The 21,258-nt window shown below is 46.2% G+C and overlaps 1 protein-coding gene across 21 annotated transcripts in view; it reads left to right on the plus strand.

The window, feature by feature from the left end:
* The window catches only part of LOC307099905 (protocadherin gamma-C4), a gene marked incomplete at its 5' end in the record, with an annotated part of 162,285 nt that overhangs the window by 78,950 nt on the left and 62,077 nt on the right, over positions 1-21,258 (plus strand). The window contains 2 exons of one of the 21 annotated variants that reach the window (XM_079771987.1): positions 4,254-8,722; positions 9,485-9,742. The exons of 14 other annotated variants lie outside the window; for them this stretch is intronic. In XM_079771987.1, the coding sequence (XP_079628113.1) occupies positions 6,302-8,722; positions 9,485-9,592 (2,529 nt within the window). In that variant the 3' untranslated portion in view covers positions 9,593-9,742. 6 more of the 21 variants (XM_079771988.1, XM_079771995.1, XM_079771975.1 and 3 more) reach the window with 6 other exon arrangements.

Here is a 21,258-nt window from a genome sequence, read left to right on the forward strand (position 1 = left end):
CTTACATGTTTTTAAAGTTTAATAATATTCAGGCACTAGTTATATATCAAAGCATGTGCTCCTTCCAAAAGAACATGTATTGCATACAATCTTATAGATGTTTTTAGATTTCTTTTTTCACTATTTTAATAATTTATAAAACTGTAAGCATTTGAGAGGTAGAGTGAGCAGATCCATGAATTCCTGAGATTATATGCGAAGTTATAGATGTATGATGTATTTTTCTTGGGAGAGGTGTCAAAATTTTGTTTCCATTGCCACAGTTTCTATGGTCCCCAAAACTTAACACGAACTACTCTGGCTGAATTGTTTTCTTCAACTTTGGTCCTTCTGGCTTTCTTCTTATATTTACTTGTCTTTTCTTGGAGCTCAAGTTGTACTCTTCCAATGTTCTTTCCTCTCCATTGCAAGATCAAGAATTTCCAAGAAAGCAAATGAAATGTTCTTGCCTTTTGTGTTCAGTCTCTGTCTTGGATTGTCTGGTATACAAATCTTTGAAGACTAAAGATAAAACCTATGAAGAGTTACATATGTGGGACATAGTGACAAAAACACTTCGAACACGTGTTCTCTGTATGAAAGAAGTGAGCCTCTAAGCCCTGCACCTTTGAGGGGAGAACTGCTGCTGGATTGATGGACACATACAGTTGGAGGTATGTGTAGCACTTTACTTTGGGCTCCCATACAAAATGTGAAAAGGAGAGAATATTTAAATTGGCATCAGTGCCCTGATGAAAACAGGCCATTTGACATAAGCACTTATTTTTTAAAAACATACATCACTATTTCTAAGTTTGTTTTTGAAAATTGTAGCACTTGAAACTCCTGTACATATATCTCTTCCAATTCCAATTACAATTACAACACACGAGGCATATTCCTCTAGTTTTTGATTACCTTCTCAATTTATTTAAATAGGTCAAACCAACTTCTAAAATATATACCCCAAATAAGATACATTAGAAAGATTAATTGAGGCTCAATAAAACTACTTTAGAAAACAATATTTTGAAAACCTTTTGTACAATCTTAACACTAAACAAGCTTAATTAGTTCATTAAATCTAAAATAAAAATATTTTAAGTAAATTGTTAGGGGCATATCTCAGAGTTTCTATATGAATGTCTAAACATAATTGGATCATTTATATCTAAATTTAAAATAAAATTGTAAAACTTCTGAATATATTTAGAAGCTCATAGGAAATAAAACAAGCATTACTTACCTCTGGATATATTTCTGTTGAGAAAATAAGTGTTGAGATACATATTTAACGAACAATTTTCATTTAGCATTTTATAGTACTTTCATTCCAATTGATTCTATCCAGTAAAGAAACCTACTGATAGTTTATTTAATGCTATCAGCCGAGAAATCAAAGAAGTAATGTAAAATAAAATAAAATCTCCAACAAAGAGTAGCGTTTGTTTTCCATGGTATACATAGTGGGTGCAGTAACTTCTGAGGACTCTGGGCGCCGCTGTTCACCTACTAGGAAAGAATCGCAGCCAGCGCTCCATCCGGATTCTCAGGGCTCCAACTACACAAAAGCTCCACAGTTCCTACAAACCGGCTCCGGGGCTGCAGCGACACTCACCCTAGAATGTAAGGTGCTCAGCCTACAGAGACTCCTTGCAGCCAGAGAAAGAGAAAAGGACCGGTCAAAACACGCAGCGTGTCCAGTGAGGACATTGCCAGAATTCCGTGACCAAACAACAATGGCCGCTCAAAGGAATAGCTCCGGCCGCAGCGCGCTGGCTCTGCTCTTCCTTTTCCTCGGTGCGCCGTGGGAGTCTGATGCCCGGCAGATCCGCTACTCGGTGCCTGAGGAGCTGGACAGAGGCTCCTTCGTGGGCAACATCTCCAAGGATCTGGGACTGGAGCCCCGGGAGCTGGCGGAGCGCGGAGTCCGCATCGTCTCCAGAGGTAGGACGCAGCTTTTTGCTCTGAATCCGCGGAGCGGCAGCTTGGTCACGGCGGGCAGGCTAGACCGGGAGGAGCTCTGCGCTCAGAGCGCGCCGTGTCTGGTGAGTTTTAACATTCTTGTGGAAGATAGGGTGAGACTTTTCGGGATTGAAATAGAAGTAACTGATATCAACGATAATGCCCCCAAATTCCAAGCGGACAATCTAGACGTAAAAATCAATGAAAATGTCGCTCCAGGGATGCGTTTTCCTCTCCCGGAAGCTGTTGATCCGGATGTGGGCGTGAACTCCCTACAGAGCTACCAGCTCAGCCCTAGTAGGCACTTCTCTCTGGCAGTTCAGAGCCGTGCCAATGGTGTCAAGTACCCGGAGCTGGTGCTGGAGCGCGCCCTGGATCGGGAGGAAGAGGCACAGCACCATCTGGTCCTCACTGCCTCCGATGGGGGTGACCCTCTCCGATCTGGCACTGTCCTCATCAGTGTCACTGTCTTCGATGCAAATGACAACGCACCTGTCTTCACTTTGCCTGAATACCGAGTGAGTGTCCCCGAGAACTTGCCTGTGGGCACACAGCTGCTGACAGTCACTGCTACCGACAGGGATGAAGGAGCCAATGGAGAAGTGACATATTCATTCCGAAAATTACCCGATACACAATTACTGAAATTCCAACTAAACAAAAATACTGGAGAAATAAAAATATCAGAAAATCTAGATTATGAAGAAACAGGCTTCTATGAAATAGAAATACAAGCAGAAGATGGAGGAGCATATCTTGCAACTGCAAAAGTGTTGATTACAGTAGAAGATGTAAATGACAACAGTCCAGAGGTGACTATCACATCTCTGTTTAGTCCCCTGAAGGAAGATTCACCTCTGGGGACTGTTATAGCTCTGTTAAACGTGCACGATCTAGACTCTGGGCAGAATGGACAGGTCACCTGTTCCATAGCAGGAAATCTACCGTTTAAGTTAGAAAAGTCCATTGACAGTTACTATAGATTGGTGACACATGGAGCTCTTGACAGGGAGCAGGTATCCTCTTACAATATTACTGTAACAGCCACAGATGGGGGAAGTCCACCCCTGTCGATGGAAACTCACTTCACCCTGCAAGTGGCAGACATCAATGACAATCCACCCACCTTCTCTCACATATCCTACGTTACCTATATCCCAGAGAACAACCCAAGAGGTGCCTCCATCTTTTCAGTGACTGCACTAGACCCCGACAGCAAAGAGAATGCTCAGATTATTTACTCTCTAACTGAAGACACTATCCAGGGGGCACCTCTATCTTCCTATATCTCCATCAACTCTGACACAGGAGTCCTGTATGCACTTCGCTCCTTCGACTATGAGCAGTTTCGTGACCTACAGATGCAGGTAACTGCCACAGATAGTGGTAGCCCACCACTCAGCAGCAATGTGTCACTAAGCCTATTTGTGCTGGACCAGAATGACAATGCTCCAGAGATCCTGTACCCATCTCTTCCCACTGATGGTTCCACTGGTGTGGAATTGGCACCCCGCTCTGCAGAGCCTGGTTATCTGGTGACTAAGGTGGTGGCAGTGGACAGAGACTCAGGCCAGAATGCCTGGCTGTCCTACCGCCTGCTCAAGGCCAGCGAGCCAGGACTCTTCACGGTGGGACTGCACACAGGAGAGGTGCGCACTGCGCGGGCCCTGCTGGATAGAGACGCCCTCAAGCAGAGCCTAGTGGTGGCAGTTCAGGACCATGGCCAGCCCCCTCTCTCCGCAACTGTCACACTTACTGTGGCGGTGGCTGACAGCATCCCAGATGTCCTGGCCGACTTGGAAAGTTTTGAGCCTTCCAACAACCCTGACCACTCCAGCCTCACGCTGTACCTGGTGGTGGCAGTGGCTGCTGTCTCCTGTGTCTTCCTTGCCTTTGTCATCATGTTGCTGGCACTCAGACTACGCCGCTGGCACACATCTCGTCTACTCCAGGCTTCAGGAGGCGGGTTGGAGGGCGTGCCAGCCTCGCAATTTGTGGGCATGGATGGGGTGCGAGCTTTCCTGCAGACCTATTCCCATGAGGTCTCCCTCACTGCTGACTCTAGGAAGAGTCATCTGATCTTTCCCCAGCCCAACTATGCAGACACACTCATCAGCCAGGAGAGCTGCGAGAAAAAGGATCCTTTGTCTTTGTTAGATGATTCGAAGTTTCCTATAGAAGATACCCCTTTGGTTCCAGTGAGTTCTATTTTTAATCCATTCCTTTCATTTAAAAAAATTATGATTGGTTTTGTTTTTAGGTTTGCAGCATGTTGATGGGAATTTTTAATCTTTATTCTTTCATATTTTCCCTGTTTCAATTTGCTTCTTGCTAAAATATTTCAGAGTAGAACTTGTCCGTTATTAAGACGATGGCTTTACGTTCTGGTAAACATTTATGTCATGGCAATGAAGATCTATTGTCGTAAGATAGTTCCGATTAGTTTTGCAGAGCCTTATCTTTTATAGTTTTGTGTCCTGTCCTTTGGTCAGATGCTGAAATCCTAGCTCTGATTTTGAAGGCAAGTCTGGTAAACATAGGTAAATGTCAGAAGCAAATGCATTGACATCACTGGAAACCTAACTCCAACACAAGGCCACTCAGTGTTGTCCTTCCCCAGGAGAAGGGCAGAAGTACACCTTTGTGGTTATATTCTTTAAACTATACCTTGTAACGACAATCACAATTCAATGTACTTCCTAGAGATTTAGATGTTTCATCAGTATTTTATAAGAAGTCATAACAATGTGTGCTTAAATTTTTCCAAGTGCAATCATATCTGGTAACACTGCAATACCTTTTTTTTTGCCTGTGATTCTAATTTCATACTGTAGTGTGGAAGACATAGCATTTTAATTTGACTTTCCTTGCTCAATCAGGTTTCTAGAAAACATATAGAAGGTTAAATAATGCAAATTTTAAGTTCTCTCTCTGTGGGTTTTTTCCCCTTTTTTGGTTAAATTCTCCAATCTCTGAGGCTGAAAAATATGTAGATTGGGGAGACAGATGGGTTTGTACATGTTCCCAAGAACAGAATCAAGGGTTGTGTGCCAAGGGTATTTCAGTAGCTCCTTAATGTAGTGGAAGACATATCCACCTGAAACTCTGAAATTGAGTCAAAATAAATTTAAAGTCAAGAAAAAAATGTTATTTCTGTAGGATACCTGATCCAAATATAAGCAGAGAAGTACACAAAATTATTCTAAGCAAATTATCAGTGGAGTTACTGATGAGCCTATTTGGGTTATTGAAGATAGTGGTGTATTGGTTTGATCTCTTACTTTTATTACTAATATTCTTCTAAATTAATATGTTAGCATAAAGGCAAAGAGTGTTCTAATGTGTGTCAACATACTTATGAGAACATTACTTTTTTCATATCATTCAACATTTGTTCAATGATAGGTGTGTGGAAGGAAAACACACCCTTTGGGTCATAGTTATTAACTTTTAAATCATTGAAACTGTCACTTAAAATTTCTGTCCATGAGAGTCAAAATTATTATGCAGCCATCTCAAATAATTCTTTTATCTTGAAAAATACTGTTTTTTAAAATAGCTACTTTGACATGGTAACTATTGTAAGCAAATGTTTTAAATATAATTACTTAAAAGCAACACAGACACTTTATATTATTGTAATCAATATGGCAATGGTTGCATACTAGTTACTAAATATGGGGGGGGGATTAATACTTTCTAGCCAAATATAAACTAGGATCGAAGACAAAAAAATGTGGTTTTTCTGCTTATCTTCAGTATTTTCCTTTGTAAATAATTACTCTTAAAAGGAAAAACAATGATTGCCTCTGGATGGAAGAACTGGATAGCAGTAGAGCATGAGATAGAAACCTACTTTTCACTTTACAATCTTTTGTGCCTCGTTGACTTTTGAAATACTTTTATCTTTTCACATTTATGTAAATTTTTAAAATATAAAAATATATAGTTTGACTATGGGAAAAGCATGTTTCATAATGAAAACGGAATCACTGAGGAAAAACAGTCAAATATTTTAGCTCTTAACATTCAAAGAAAATGATTTCCTGAAATGGAGAAAACTTAGGCTGCGGTTCCACACGAGGCCTCTGGGCGCCGCTGTCGGCCAGTGCAGGGCAAGCGCCGACGCCCGGGAATCCTCAGCCTCTAGCTTAGGATTTCCTATGCAGCCACCAACACAGAAGGAAACCCGCTTATACACTGGGGCTCCGGGTTGTGCAGACTCTCCCAGCACAAGCGGATTCCCAGCCCCAAGACTGGGGACTCCGCCTGTCCAGGGCTGACTGGTTTTCCAGCGTGATAGTGTGCACTTTCTCCAACTGGAAAGACTGGGACCCAGTGAGAACTAGAGCGCACGATGGGAGGGAGCTGCGCACAGAGACGCGGAGCTGGCCGGCCGCAGGTACTGTTTCCCTTCCTGCTGCCTTTGTTCTACCGCGCACTCTGTGAGCCGATCCGCTACTCGATTCCTGAGGAGCTGCCCAAGGGCTCGGTGGTGGGGAATCTCGCCAAAGATCTAGAGCTCAGTGTCTTGGATGTGTCCTCTAGGAAGCTGCGAGTGAGCGCGGAGAAGCTGCTTTTCAGTATAGACAGGCAGAGTGGGGACTTACTAGTGAAGGACCGAATAGACCGCGAGCAGATTTGCAAAGAGAGAAGAAGATGTGAGTTGCAGTTGGAAGCCGTGGTGGAAAATCCCTTAAACATTTTTCATATCATTGTAGTTGTTGAGGATATTAATGACCATGCCCCTCACTTCCATAAAGATGAAATAAACTTAGAAATCAGTGAATCTGTCGGCCCAGGAATGGGAACAATTCTTGACTCTGCAAAAGATCCTGACATTAATATGAATTCACTGAGCAAATACCAACTAAGTCCTAATGAATATTTCTCATTGGTGGTGAAAGACAATCCCGATGGTGGCAAATATCCAGAATTAATATTGAAGAAGACCCTGGACCGAGAAATGCAGAGCTCACACCACTTGGTACTAACAGCCTTAGATGGTGGGAATCCGCCCCAAAGTGGCACTGCTCAGATCCGAATCCTGGTAGTGGATGCCAATGATAACCCCCCTGTGTTCAGCCAAAGTGTGTACAGGGTCAGCATTCCGGAAGATGTGCCCCCAGGCACCTCTGTGCTGAAGGTGAGCGCCAGTGACCAAGACGAAGGCTCCAACGCAGAGGTCACCTACTCCTTCCTTGGTGTGGCTGATAAAGCCCAGGATGTGTTCTCTCTGGATTCTGCAACAGGAAACATTATAACTCACCAGCCCTTGGATTTTGAAGAAGTAGAAAGATATGTAATGGATGTAGAAGCAAAGGACCGAGGATCTCTCTCTACACAGTGCAAAGTAATTATAGAAGTTTTAGATGAAAATGACAACAGCCCGGAAATAATCATCACGTCTCTCTCTGATCAGATTTTGGAAGATTCCCGTCAAGGAATGGTTGTGGCCCTCTTCAAAACAAGGGACTGGGATTCCGGTGAAAATGGAAAAGTCACATGTAATTTAAGTAGAAACGTTCCATTCAAGATTCATTCTTCTTCTAATAATTACTACAAGCTGGTGACAGATGGGGCCCTGGACCGAGAACTAACCCCGGAGTACAATGTCACCATCACAGCCACCGACAGGGGCAAGCCGCCCCTCTCCTCCAGCACCACCATCACCCTGCACCTCACCGACGTCAACGACAACGCCCCGGTTTTCCAGCAGTCCGCCTACCTGGTCCACGTGCCAGAAAACAACCCGCCCGGGGCCTCCATAGCGCAGGTCAGCGCCTCCGACCCCGACCTGGGACCCAATGGCCAGGTCTCCTACTCCATTGTGGCCAGCGACCTGGAGCCACGGGCGCTGTCGTCCTACGTGTCCATGAGCGCGCACAGCGGGGTGGTGTTCGCGCAGCGCGCCTTCGACCACGAGCAGCTGCGCGCCTTTGAGCTGACGCTGCAGGCGCGCGACCAGGGCTCGCCCTCGCTCAGCGCCAACGTGAGCCTGCGCGTGCTGGTGGGCGACCGCAACGACAACGCGCCCAGGGTGCTGTACCCGGCGCTGGGGCCCGATGGCTCGGCGCTCTTCGACACGGTGCCGCGCGCCGCACAGCCGGGCTACCTGGTCACCAAGGTGGTGGCGGTGGACGCGGACTCGGGACACAATGCCTGGCTGTCCTACCACGTGCTGCAGGCCAGCGAGCCCGGACTCTTCAGCCTGGGGCTGCGCACGGGCGAGGTGCGCACAGCCAGAGCTTTGGGCGACAGGGACGCGGCCCGCCAGCGGCTGCTGGTCGCTGTACGTGATGGGGGACAGCCACCCCTCTCAGCCACCGCCACGCTGCTGCTGGTTTTTGCTGACAGCCTGCAAGAAGCGCTGCCAGACCTCAGCGACCACCCCACGCCCTCTGACCCGCAGGCTGAGCTGCAGTTTTATCTGGTGGTAGCTTTGGCCTTGATCTCGGTGCTTTTCCTCATGGCGGTGATTCTAGCCATTGCTCTGCGCCTGCGAAGCTCTTACAACCCCGCCACTGGGGGCTGCTTTGGGTCTGTTTTCTGCTCTAAGTCTGGACCAGAGATTCCCCCCAACTACAGTGAGGGAACTTTGCCTTATGCCTATAATCTTTGTGTGCCTGGGGATCAAACTAACCCGGAATTAAATTTTCTCACATCTGCCGATCATTGTCCAGCCACACAAGATATTCTCAACAAAGATAGCTCTTTAGCGCTATTGGCTGGCATTCTAACTCCTAGTGTTGAAGCAAATAAGAAGACTTTTAAACAGGTAAGTAGTTAAAATAATGCTTTTTTATATTCCAATATGCCAGTATATACCAATATAGTGCTTTTATTTCAAGATCCTATGTTCAACCTCTTGATAGAGTTTCTAAAATAAATCCTTGGTCAGACCTATGAGTATCACTGTTAAGACTCAAGTTTACAATGCTGCTAACCTTCTAATATTCAAATGCATTTTAAGGTAAGTATATAGAGAAATCTCATGAAATTTTCATGAAATAGAATAGCCTTTAATTAAGGATATGGAATACAGGTATATTTTATATAATGGTATTTTAAATAACCCTAATGCCATACAAATTTTCTCAAATGTTTCATCTTTATTTTCCTCAATAAAGAACCATTAGTAAGAATTATCGACATGCATCCTATCTGATGATTTTGTCAGGACTGTGCTAGTTCCACATCAACAAATGCTATTCTTTTCAGCTGGTAAAAATTAATAGGAGCCAAATCTAACCTGCAAGTGTTCAGTTCCAGTAATATTTGAAAACTTTTTTTAAAATTTAAACAATTAAAAATTGTTAAAATTTAAAATTAAATTGTTAAAATTGAAAAAAAATTTAAATTAATCTTTCCAAAAGTGCTCTTGGTAAATTCGTAATATCACATCATATAACTGTTGTCTGAAATTTAAGCTTTACATATGCTGTACGAATGCTTCTCCCAAAGGTGAGTGTATTAACTTACAGAACAGGCACATTCCTTGGGTTTTCTTACTCGTTGCAATAATAAGTTTGGGCTCTAGGCGCCGCTGTTCACCAACCAGGGGATGGGAAGCTGCGAGCTACAGAGTCACTCCCTCCCCTACCTCTGTAACACAAAGCGGAGCGAGATGGATACTCACAGATCCTGATGCTGGAAACTTAAAGTACGGACTTTCCTTCGCTCTCTGATATATTTGGATGCAGTCGGCCCGGGACTTTGGAGATACATAGGCTGAGTCAGGACAAACCGGCTCAAGAAACCTCGGAATATCAGCTCAGCCACTGCCATGGCGAATCAGCTATTACGCCTGGACCGCAGCGGGCTGGTGCTACTGTACATTTTCCTGGGGACGCTGCGGGAGTTTGGGGCCGGGCAGATCCGATACTCGGTGCCAGAGGAGACAGACAAAGGCTTCTTCGTGGGCAATATTTCCAAGGACCTGGGGCTGGAGCCCTGGGAGCTGGTGGAGCGCCGCGTCCGCATCGTCTCCAGAGGTAGGACGCGGCTTTTCGCTCTGCATCCGCGAAGTGGCAGCTTGATCACCGCAGGTAGGATAGATCGGGAGGAGCTCTGTGAGACGGCGTCCTCCTGTTTTTTAAATATTGAGATACTTGTGGAAGATACCCTGAAGATTTACGGAGTGGAAGTGGAGATAATGGATATTAATGATAACGCCCCCAGCTTCCAGGAGGAGGAAGTAGAGATAAAAGTCAGTGAGCACACAACTCCAGGATCGCGATTTCCTCTTCCTAACGCCAGGGATCCAGATGTAGGAATGAACTCCCTTCAGCGCTACCAGCTCAACCCTAATAGTTACTTTTCCTTGCAAGTTGGAGGCATAACTGATGGGGCCAAGAATCCAGAGCTAGTGCTGGAGGGGACCCTGGACCGGGAGAAAGAGGCTGCCCACCTCCTCCTCCTCACAGCCTTAGATGGAGGAGACCCCATCCGCCAGGGCACTGTCCCCATTCGTGTGGTGGTCGTTGATGTCAATGACCATACCCCAAAGTTTACACAGTCAGTGTATCGAGTGAGTGTTCCCGAGAACCTCAGCTCTGGATCTCCGGTGCTTGTGGTAAATGCAACTGATCCAGATGAGGGAGTCAACGGGGAAGTGGTGTATTCATTCCGGAATATGGAAAGCAAAGCTTCTAAAATATTCCAGTTGGATTCTCGAACTGGAGAAGTCTCAATACAGGGGGCTCTGGATTTTGAGAAATATAGGTTCTATGAGATGGAAATTCAAGGCCAAGATGGTGGAGGTCTCTGGACCACTGCTAAGATGTTGATCACAGTCGTGGATGTGAACGATAATGCTCCAGAAATAACTATCACGTCTTCTACTGACTCGGTGCTGGAAAACTCTCCTCCAGGTACAGTAATTGCTCTTCTAAATGTGCAAGATCAAGACTCCGGAGAAAATGGTCAAGTTTCTTGTTTCATTCCTAACAATCTGCCTTTTAATTTAGAAAAGACTTATGGAAATTATTACAAGTTGATAACAAACAGAGCGCTGGACAGAGAGCAGGTCCAGAGCTACAATATAACATTGACAGCTACAGATCATGGAAGTCCACCCTTATCTACAAAAACTCATATTTCATTGAATGTAGCAGATGACAACGATAACCCTCCCACTTTTGCTCACTCCTCTTATTCTGCCTACATTCCTGAAAACAACCCCAGAGGAGCCTCCTTCTTCTCAGTGACTGCACTTGATTTGGACAGCAGAGAAAATGCCCAGGTCACTTACTCCCTGGTCCAGGACACCATCCAGGGAGCTCCCGTGTCCTCCTACATCTCTATTAACTCAGACACTGGCGTCCTGTACGCACTGTGCTCCTTCGATTATGAGCAGTTCCGAAACCTGCAGCTACAAGTGATGGCACAGGACAGTGGGGATCCTCCACTCAGCAGCAACGTGTCCCTGAGCATATTTGTGCTAGACCAGAATGACAACACACCAGAGATCCTGTACCCTGCACTCCCCACTGATGGCTCCACTGGTGTGGAGCTGGCACCCCGCTCTGCAGAGCCTGGCTACCTGGTGACCAAGGTGGTGGCAGTGGACAGAGATTCAGGCCAGAACGCCTGGCTGTCCTACCGCCTGCTCAAGGCCAGCGAGCCAGGGCTCTTCACGGTGGGGCTGCACACGGGCGAGGTGCGCATTGCAAGGGCCCTGCTGGACAGAGACGCGCTCAAGCAGAGTCTGGTGGTGGCAGTCCAAGACCATGGTCAACCCCCACTCTCCGCCACCGTAACACTCACTGTGGCTATAGCGGACAGTATCCCAGATGTGTTGGCTGACTTGGGCAGTCTTGAGTCTCCCACCAACCCTGATGATTCAGGCCTCACTCTGTACCTGGTGATGGCGGTGGCCGTGGTCTCCTGCGTCTTTCTCGCCTTTGTCATCGTGCTGCTGGCCCTCAGGCTGAGGCGCTGGCACACATCACGCTTGCTCCAGGCTTCTGGAGGCAGGTTTGCAGGCGTGCCTGCTTCCCACTTTGTGGGCGTGGACGGGGTGCAGGCTTTCCTGCAGACCTATTCGCACGAGGTCTCTCTCACTGCGGACTCCGGGAAGAGTCACCTGATCTTCCCACAACCCAACTATGCGGACACGCTCATCAGCCAGGAGAGCTGTGGGAAAAGCGAGCCTCTCTTGATAGTTGAAGATTCAGTTACCGGTATAGGCAAATGTAATCCTACAAGTAATCAGGTGAGATTTTTTTTCCTGTCTTCCAATTATTAGTGTCTCTGCACAAGTCTGTTAAGTGGCTCTTTTGGTAAGCCTATTATGAAAACTGTTGGGGGGGGGGCTTATTCAGTTCATACAGACTTTGAGCAATACATGTGACTTTGTATATTTTACCTTTATTCAAACTACCATCATTTTTCAAAAAGGTTTTGTGAATGTCATTTTTTTAGCTTGGTATATTTTCTATTGAATCCAAGGGTCCAGTTTTGCTATTATGGCTTGCTTTATAGTAAATTGAACTTTAGTAATATTTTTCTATCAGTGTCTGTGGCTATCAATGTACACTGGTTATGATTCGCAAACACTTTCTATTTATTTCCCTATTTCAACTTTGCATTGCCTCCATGATTATAATTATATTCTATCATTATTTGCTTTACTTCTAGTGATCAGATTTGACCCTGTTGATTCAAAAGCATACTCTCTCTAGCTCTTTTTCTTATCTATCTATATACACAGTCACACATATGTCCACATTTACACATGTAAACTTTTCTCTGAGCACAAAAAGAAGTTATATTTTCATTTTTGATGTCTGGTAATATGTTTAGATCCTGTTGATTATTTCAACTTTGTCTCATTAATTTATCCCACCAAAACAGACATGTTGACTGCCTTTTAATTACTAGACTCCCTTGTGAGAGGAAATGTAGAACACACTTTTTTCCTTAAGTTCTAGACATCTTTCTATTTCTACAATTAGCGCATTAGAGAGTTCTGAAGAAATAATTGAATTGTTGAACTGTCGCTATTTCCTTTTATTCTTGTACTTTAGTGTGTGTTAAAGATTTTATTAAAGAGTGAAGACACAGAAATGCTTAATTTTGATCCAGTGCTTCTCAGAAAGTTATTTTCAAATCTGTTAAACATGTCTACATTTTTCAGATTTATTCATATGGAATAGTTGTGAATATAAGAGATGGAGTGGGTATTCCTCTAGATATTTTTGTTTGTTTTCAATATACCAGCAAATCATGGACTCCCTCTTTATTTCCTTCATAAACTCATTTTGTATTATATCTAAGTATACTCAGTTCTTATATTTATAACCAACTTGTTATTGAAGTCCTAGGAGTTACCTACTAACACATGTGTTATCTGAAGCAAGGTCTAAGAAAGTCCAGGAGAGGAGACCTATCTAGGGTATTAGACCATAGGAATCATCTCCATAATCACTACAGCTCCTCACCCTCACACCACTACTTTTAGATATTCTGTCCAATTACTAGCATATTCATGTTCCCTTTCCAGTTTTCCTTTCTCATTTAGGAGTTGGCCTTAGTAATTAACTCTACATAGAGTATCTAATGTTTGGGTGAAAAGAATTTCAACTGTAGGAAAGGAAAGTCTTACAACAAATGCCTAAATTTGTCTTGAAGTCAAGAAAATGTTAGTGTGTTTCGAGCATCTAGGATAGAATTATGCTTGTGGAATTCCAAACTGAGAAAAAAGATTTAGCACATTTTACTTGAACTGAAATTAGATGAGTAAAAGGGATATGAGGTATTTTGCTGGAAGAGGGAGATGTTCCATAATTTTTAAAATGTAGTCTAGCCCTAGCCAGTGTGGCTCCGTTGATTAGGTGTTGTTCCCTGCACCAAAATGTTGCAGATTCCATTCCGGTCTGGGCACAAGCCTGGGTTTCTGGATCCCCAGTGGGGAGCATTCAGAGGGAGCTGATCTATGTTTCTCTTTCACATTGATGTTTCTCTCTTTTACTCTCCCTCTCTCTAAAATCAATAAAAACATGTTTTTAAAAATGTAGTCTGAACTAGTTAGGAGCTGGCAACCAAGGTCTTGGAAAATAAAAAGAAAAAGTTGGCTTTGAAACTTGAGATTAAGAAGGTTATTTTGACTCAGAGGTAGTAATAAAGTGCAACATATGGTCCATTTAAATAAAAGGACAAATAAAACACCCTCACATTTCATGACATCAAATTCCTATGGTAACCTACTATGGTATACTTTTATATTGTTTATGATGTAAGTGTAAAATACTTAACAATCCCTTTCATAAATCTTTTTTATAAGTAACAAGGAAGACTTGATGTCATTGGCCATCCTTATCCTGAGTACAACCTATATAGCTTTACGCTCTCCTCCAGTTTCCTGATAAATGGAGGAGGGAAATTAATCTGCACATAAGATTGAATCTAATACTAGGTGTCATTTCATGGCTGTCAAAATTTCCCCATACCACTTGGTGGAGCTATTTTCTCACGTGGTCTTTGTTCTAAGTCAGGAGAGAAGACTTCGCTTTGTTCTTCCAATATCTGCACTGCCTCTGATTTGAAAAAGACCAACTTTTCTCAATGGTGGTTTTATGGCTCTTCTATAGGATCCCATCTCTAGGTAACTTTCTTTTGAAGCAAACACTGGGAAACAGACACATCCAAAACTCACAAACTGCCTCCTTTCCTAGACATCAGTCCAACACAGCTGTTGGTATACCGAATCCCATTATTTGCAAGGCTTCTGCCTGCAGTTTTCTAAGCAGACTCCGAGCGCCGCTGTTGGCCAACGTGCTGCAAGAGCTGGAGTCCAGGATCCAGGGTGTTTTCTGCGCAGTCACAAAGGCAAGTAGAAAGGAGAGGGGCCCGGACTCCGGCTCACTGCTCAGCAAATCTGATTCCGGAATACCGACTGGGATGCCTGCAAACTGGGAGCCTTGAGTTTTCTACGCGGTGGAAGTAGATGTTTAAACACAATCTGTAAAGAAAGCATCTTCTCAATGCCAGAGGCTGCCGCAGGGCTCAGAAGGATGGGAACTGGGGCGAAGCAGAGGAGCAGGACCCCGTGGCGGTGGCAAGTACTCTTTCTCTTCCTGCTGCCTTTGTTCTGCGGGGCGCTCTCCGAGCAGATCCGCTACTCTATTCCGGAAGAAATGGCCAGGGGCTCTGTAGTGGGGAATCTCGCTAAGGACCTGGGGCTGCGGGTACGGGATTTATCGACCCGCAACCTCAGAGTTAGTGCAGAGAGACAATACTTTGCCATAAACACGGAGAATGGGGACTTACTTGTGAGTGACAGAATAGATCGGGAATCGCTCTGCCCTCAAAACCCGCTGTGTGTCGTGCCCTTAGAGATTGTAGCAGAGAATCCTCTAAATGTTTTTCACATAAACGTGATGATAGAAGATATAAATGACAATCCACCTCATTTCCCCCAAAATAGCACTGTTTTACAAATCAATGAACTTGCAACTCCAGGAACTCGGTTTGACTTGGAATCTGCAATAGATGCAGATGTAGGGCCTCACGCTCTCCAGAGTTACCAGCTCAGCTATAATGAGCACTTTTCTCTAGTGGTAAAGGATAAAGCTGAAGGCAAGAATGCCCCGGAATTAGTGTTAGAAAGGCCCCTGGACCGGGAACAACAGAGCTCCCATCTCCTGGTCCTGACAGCCGTGGATGGAGGTGACCCGGTCAGAACCGGCACCACTCAAATTAGGATTGAGGTTACTGACGCCAATGATAACGCCCCAGTGTTCAGTCAGGAGGTGTACAGAGTTAGCCTTCGAGAGAACTTGCCCTCAGGCACCTCTGTGCTAAAGGTGACAGCCACCGACCAGGATGAGGGCATCAATGCGGAGATCACGTACTCCTTCAAAATACTAGGAGATGTTGGAAGTATGTTTATGCTAGACCATCAAAGTGGAGAAATTAAATCCCAAAACCCTATAGACTTCGAACTCAGTAGCAGTTATACCATAATCATGGAAGCCAAGGACGGCGGAGGCATGGCCACCAAATGTAAAATTATACTTGAAATTCTAGATGAGAATGACAACGCCCCAGAGGTGGTGTTCACTTCGGTGTCTAGTTCCATAACGGAGGATGCAGAGCGCGGGACGGTGATTGCTTTGTTCAAAACACATGATAAAGATTCCGGAGAAAACGGGGAGGTCATATGCCTCATAAAAGAGGAAGTTCCTTTTAGAATTCAATCTTCCGCCAACAATTACTACAAGCTGGTGACAGATGGGGCCCTGGATCGGGAACTGACCCCGGAGTACAATGTCACCATCACAGCCATCGACAGGGGCAAGCCACCCCTCTCCTCCAGCAGAAGCGTCACCCTACACATCAGGGACATCAACGACAACGCCCCAGTTTTCCAGCAGTCAGCCTACCTGGTCCACGTGCCAGAAAACAACCCGCCCGGCGCCTCCATAGCGCAGGTCAGCGCCTCCGACCCCGACCTGGGACCCAATGGCCAGGTCTCCTACTCCATCGTGGCCAGCGACCTGGAGCCACGGGCGCTGTCGTCCTACGTGTCCGTGAGCGCGCACAGCGGGGTGGTGTTCGCGCAGCGCGCCTTCGACCACGAGCAGCTGCGCGCCTTCGAGCTGACGCTGCAGGCGCGCGACCAGGGCTCGCCCGCGCTCAGCGCCAACGTGAGCCTGCGCGTGCTGGTGGGCGACCGCAACGACAACGCGCCCAGGGTGCTGTACCCGGCGCTGGGGCCCGACGGCTCTGCGCTCTTCGACACGGTGCCGCGCGCCGCACAGCCGGGCTACCTGGTCACCAAGGTGGTGGCGGTGGACGCGGACTCTAGACACAATGCCTGGCTGTCCTACCACGTGCTGCAGGCCAGCGAGCCCGGACTCTTCAGCCTGGGGCTGCGCACGGGCGAGGTGCGCACAGCCAGAGCTTTGGGCGACAGGGACGCGGCTCGCCAGCGGCTGCTGGTCGCTGTGCGCGATGGGGGACAGCCACCCCTCTCAGCCACCGCCACGCTTCACCTGATCTTTGCGGACAGTGTACAAGAGGCACTGCCAGATCTCAACGACCATCACACACCTTCTGACCCCCAGGCTGAGCTGCAATTTTACCTGGTGGTGGCCTTGGCCTTGATCTCCGTGCTCTTCCTCTTGGCGGTGATTCTGGCCATTGCTGTGCGCCTGCGACGCTCCTCTAGCCTGGCTACCTGGCGCTGCTTTCAGCATAGTCTTTGTACTAAGACTGGACCAGGGGTTTCTCCCAACTACAACGAGGGAACCTTGCCTTATTCCTACAATCTGCATGTTGCCTCGGATTCTCAAAAAACGTTTAATTTTCTCTCTATGACGCCAGAAATGGTCCTGCCACAAGATCTTTCTAATGAAGCATCCTTGATAGTAAGTGTCCCTGAGGAGAATAATAAGTTAAGCTCTAACTCTGTTGCTTCTACTCACAAGAGTTTCAATGAATGCCTTTCATCTGCAAATAGTTTGCTTTAATTTTCTTTATTAACTACAAAGAGGAAAATGCATGAGAAAAGGCTTTTAAAGGGGGACTTAGGAATGATTTTATAATATTCAGGTACTTTTGCTAGAGATTCTTTGAATCCCAGTGAGTAGATCAATTTTATGCCCTTTCTTTTCTCAAATCCACCTGTATATTTCTTCCCAATTAAAAAAATATATTATTTGATGGTCGGCCAGCCAAACGTGCTTATCCTCGGAATATAAATATTTACATTCACGAAGGCACAACAGTGAGAATTTTTCTTATATTTTAATGGGCTTCCAAATGTATTGCTAATAATTATCAGTAATTGGAATTAGGTTTGTTACCCAGAAAAAGGTAAGTGTATATTATTCTTTGGATTACTAATTTTCCTGCACATTCTTTCGAAATAGAATGTATTAGTAGATTATAGAGTACTACCCTTATTTCCAGTAAATGCAAGTTGGAATGTTTCGATTTTGTTCTAAAAATGTTAAATGGTAATGTGTCTTCTATAAACTTCCAGTGATTTCCATAATGTGTACAATCACATTTCTTATTTTTAGGTTTCCATATTATTGTGAAAGCTTGTTTTTTAAATTTAAATGTCAACACCCTGTTTAAGCAGTTCTTTTGTTTATAAAAATTTAAGAATCTATGAAAATTTTTGCCCCAACTTATAGCTGAGTGAGTAATTTTAAACTATTCTATCATATGATTTCTCAACATGGAAAAGTCCTAGGGAGGTATCCCATAGTAGGAATGTTGTGGGGGGTATTGGTGATGTCAACGCAGGTGCACTAAAATGAAGGATAAAATTACTGTGTATAGAAATTTCAAGTTCATTTAAAAGCTCATGGGATTATCATAATATGCCTACAGCTACAGAAAATAATCTTAGGAGAGTGGCCCTGTGTGAAAAAAATTTTTGGGAAATAAAAAGAAGCTCCCTGAAGTTTCTATTAAAACAAAAAAAAATGTTATTTTAATCGGCTCCACTTCCATCCCTATTTGAAGAACAGTAGGTGGAGCTATTTGAGGTCTAAAAACCAAAAATCTTTTCTCGGAGTTCAAGATTGTGCAGTAATTGGTTAGGACTCTGAGCGCCGCTGTTCACCAATCAGGGAGAGAAAAGCAGAGCGATCCTTCCTGCCGCTGTGCACGCGCCTAAAGCACAAAGCACAGACAGAAACTAACCATCTCCTCCTGGACTGGGAGGAAACTGAACGGAGGGGCTCTGGTGCCCCAGCTGCCGGATTCTAAGGACGGACCTAGCGACCCTGACATCGACATCGGTGGTCAAGGGAAGAACTGGAAATAATTCTCCAGGAAAGTGACAATGATTCCTGTGCCACTGCACCAGGACTGCAAAGGGCTGGTCCTGCTGGGAGTTCTCTTGGGGATTCTGTGGGAACCTGGATGCACCCAAATCCATTATTCAGTTCCCGAGGAGCTGGAAAAAGGCTCTAAGGTGGGCAACATCGCCAGGGATCTGGGGCTGGAGGCCCGGGAACTGCAGGAGCGCGGAGTCCGCATCGTCTCCGGAGGTAGGACGCAACTTTTCGCTCTGAATCCCCGAAGCGGCAGCTTGGTCACCGCGGGCAGGATAGACCGGGAGGAGCTCTGTATGGGGGCCATAAAGTGTCAACTAAATCTGGAGATCTTGATGGAGGATAAAGTGAAAATATACGGGGTGGTGGTAGAAGTGAGGGACATTAATGATAATGCCCCCTCCTTCCGGGAAGGTGAGTTAGAAATAAAAATGAGTGAACACGCAGCCACTGGGATGCGGTTCCCCCTTCCCCACGCTTGGGATCCGGATATCGGGAGAAACTCTCTCCAGAGCTACGAGCTCAGTAACAATACTCACTTCTCCCTGGCGGTTCAAAGCGGAGCAGATGGGAACAAGTACCCAGAATTGGTGCTGGAGCGCGCCCTGGACCGCGAGGAAAAGGCGGTTCACCAGCTGGTTCTCTTGGCCTCCGACAGTGGCGACCCAGTGCGCACTGGCAGCGCGCGCATCCGCGTGACGGTCCTGGATGCGAACGACAACGCCCCAGCGTTCGCGCAGCCCGAGTACCGCGTGAGCGTCCCCGAGAACGCGGCTGTGGGCACCACGCTGCTGCTGGTGAACGCCACCGACCCTGACGAAGGAGCCAATGCGGAAGTGATGTATTCCTTCCGGTATGTGGACAACAAGGCGGCCCAACTTTTCGAGCTGAATTGTAATTTAGGGACAATTTCAACAAAAGGGGAGCTGGACCACGAGGAATCAGGATTCTATGAGATGGAAGTGCAAGCAACGGATAACGCAGGATATTCTGCGGGAGCCAAAGTCTTCATCACAGTCTTGGATGTGAATGACAATGCCCCTGAAGTACTTGTCACCTCTCTCTCCAGCTCCATTATGGAAAACTCTCCGAAAGGGACATTAGTCGCCCTTTTAAATGTAAATGATCAAGACTCTGGGGAAAATGGACAGGTGGTCTGTTTTATCCAAGAGAATCTGCCCTTTAAATTAGAAAAGTCTTATGGAACTTACTATAGTTTAGTGACAGACACACTCCTAGACCGAGAACTGGTCCCTAGCTACAATATCACGGTGACTGCCACTGACAAAGGACGTCCACCCCTGTCCACGAAAACTCACATCTTACTGAATGTCGCAGACACCAACGACAACCCACCCGCCTTCTCTCATGCCTTCTACACCGCCTATGTCCCCGAGAACAACCCCAGAGGAGCCTCTATAGTCTCCGTGACCGCCTACGACCCCGACTATGGAGAGAACGCCCAGGTCACTTACTCTCTGGTAGAAGACACTGTCCAGGGAGCTCCCCTGTCCTCCTACATCTCCATTAACTCGGACACTGGAGTCCTGTACGCGCTGTGCTCCTTCGACTATGAGCAGTTCCGAGACCTGCAACTACACGTGATGGCACAGGACAGCGGGGACCCTCCACTCAGCAGCAACGTGTCCCTGAGCCTGTTTGTACTGGACCAGAATGACAACGCACCTGAGATCCTGTACCCTGCCCTCCCCACTGATGGTTCTACCGGCGTGGAGCTGGCACCCCGCTCCGCAGAGCCCGGCTATCTGGTGACCAAGGTGGTGGCAGTGGACAGAGACTCAGGCCAGAACGCCTGGCTGTCCTACCGCCTGTTCAAGGCCAGCGAGCCAGGGCTCTTCACGGTGGGGCTGCACACGGGTGAGGTGCGCACTGCGCGGGCCCTGCTGGACAGAGATGCGCTCAAGCAGAGCCTGGTGGTGGCTGTTCAGGACCATGGCCAGCCCCCTCTCTCTGCCACAGTCACCCTTACTGTGGCCGTGGCCGACAGAATCCCAGATGTCTTGGTAGACCTAAGTAGCCTTGAGTCTCCCGCCAACCCTGAGGACTCTGGCCTTACACTCTACCTGGTAGTGGCAGTGGCTGCAGTCTCTTGTGTCTTCCTTGCCTTTGTCATCATGCTGCTGGCACTCAGATTGAGGCGCTGGCACAAATTGCGCCTGCTCCAGGCTCCGGAAAGTGGGTTTTCAGGAGTGCCCGCTTCCCACTTTGTGGGCGTGGATGGGGTCCAGGCTTTCCTGCAGACCTATTCCCATGAGGTCTCCCTCACCGCGGACTCCGGAAAGAGTCACCTGATCTTCCCCCAGCCCAACTACGCGGACACACTCATCAGCCAGGAGAGCTGTGGGAAAAGCGAGCCTCTTTTGCTGTCAGGTGATTCAGTGTTTTCTAGAGATAATCATGCATTAATTCAGGTGAGTCCATATCAAATACTCTTCTCTGAGCTTTGAGCAAAATATCTCTTATTATAGGTGATGAGTATGTATTGGGAATTTATAAA

The sequence above is a fragment of the Cnephaeus nilssonii genome (genome assembly GCF_951640355.1).
Source record: "Cnephaeus nilssonii genome assembly, chromosome: 5".
Lineage (NCBI taxonomy): Eukaryota > Metazoa > Chordata > Mammalia > Chiroptera > Vespertilionidae > Cnephaeus > Cnephaeus nilssonii.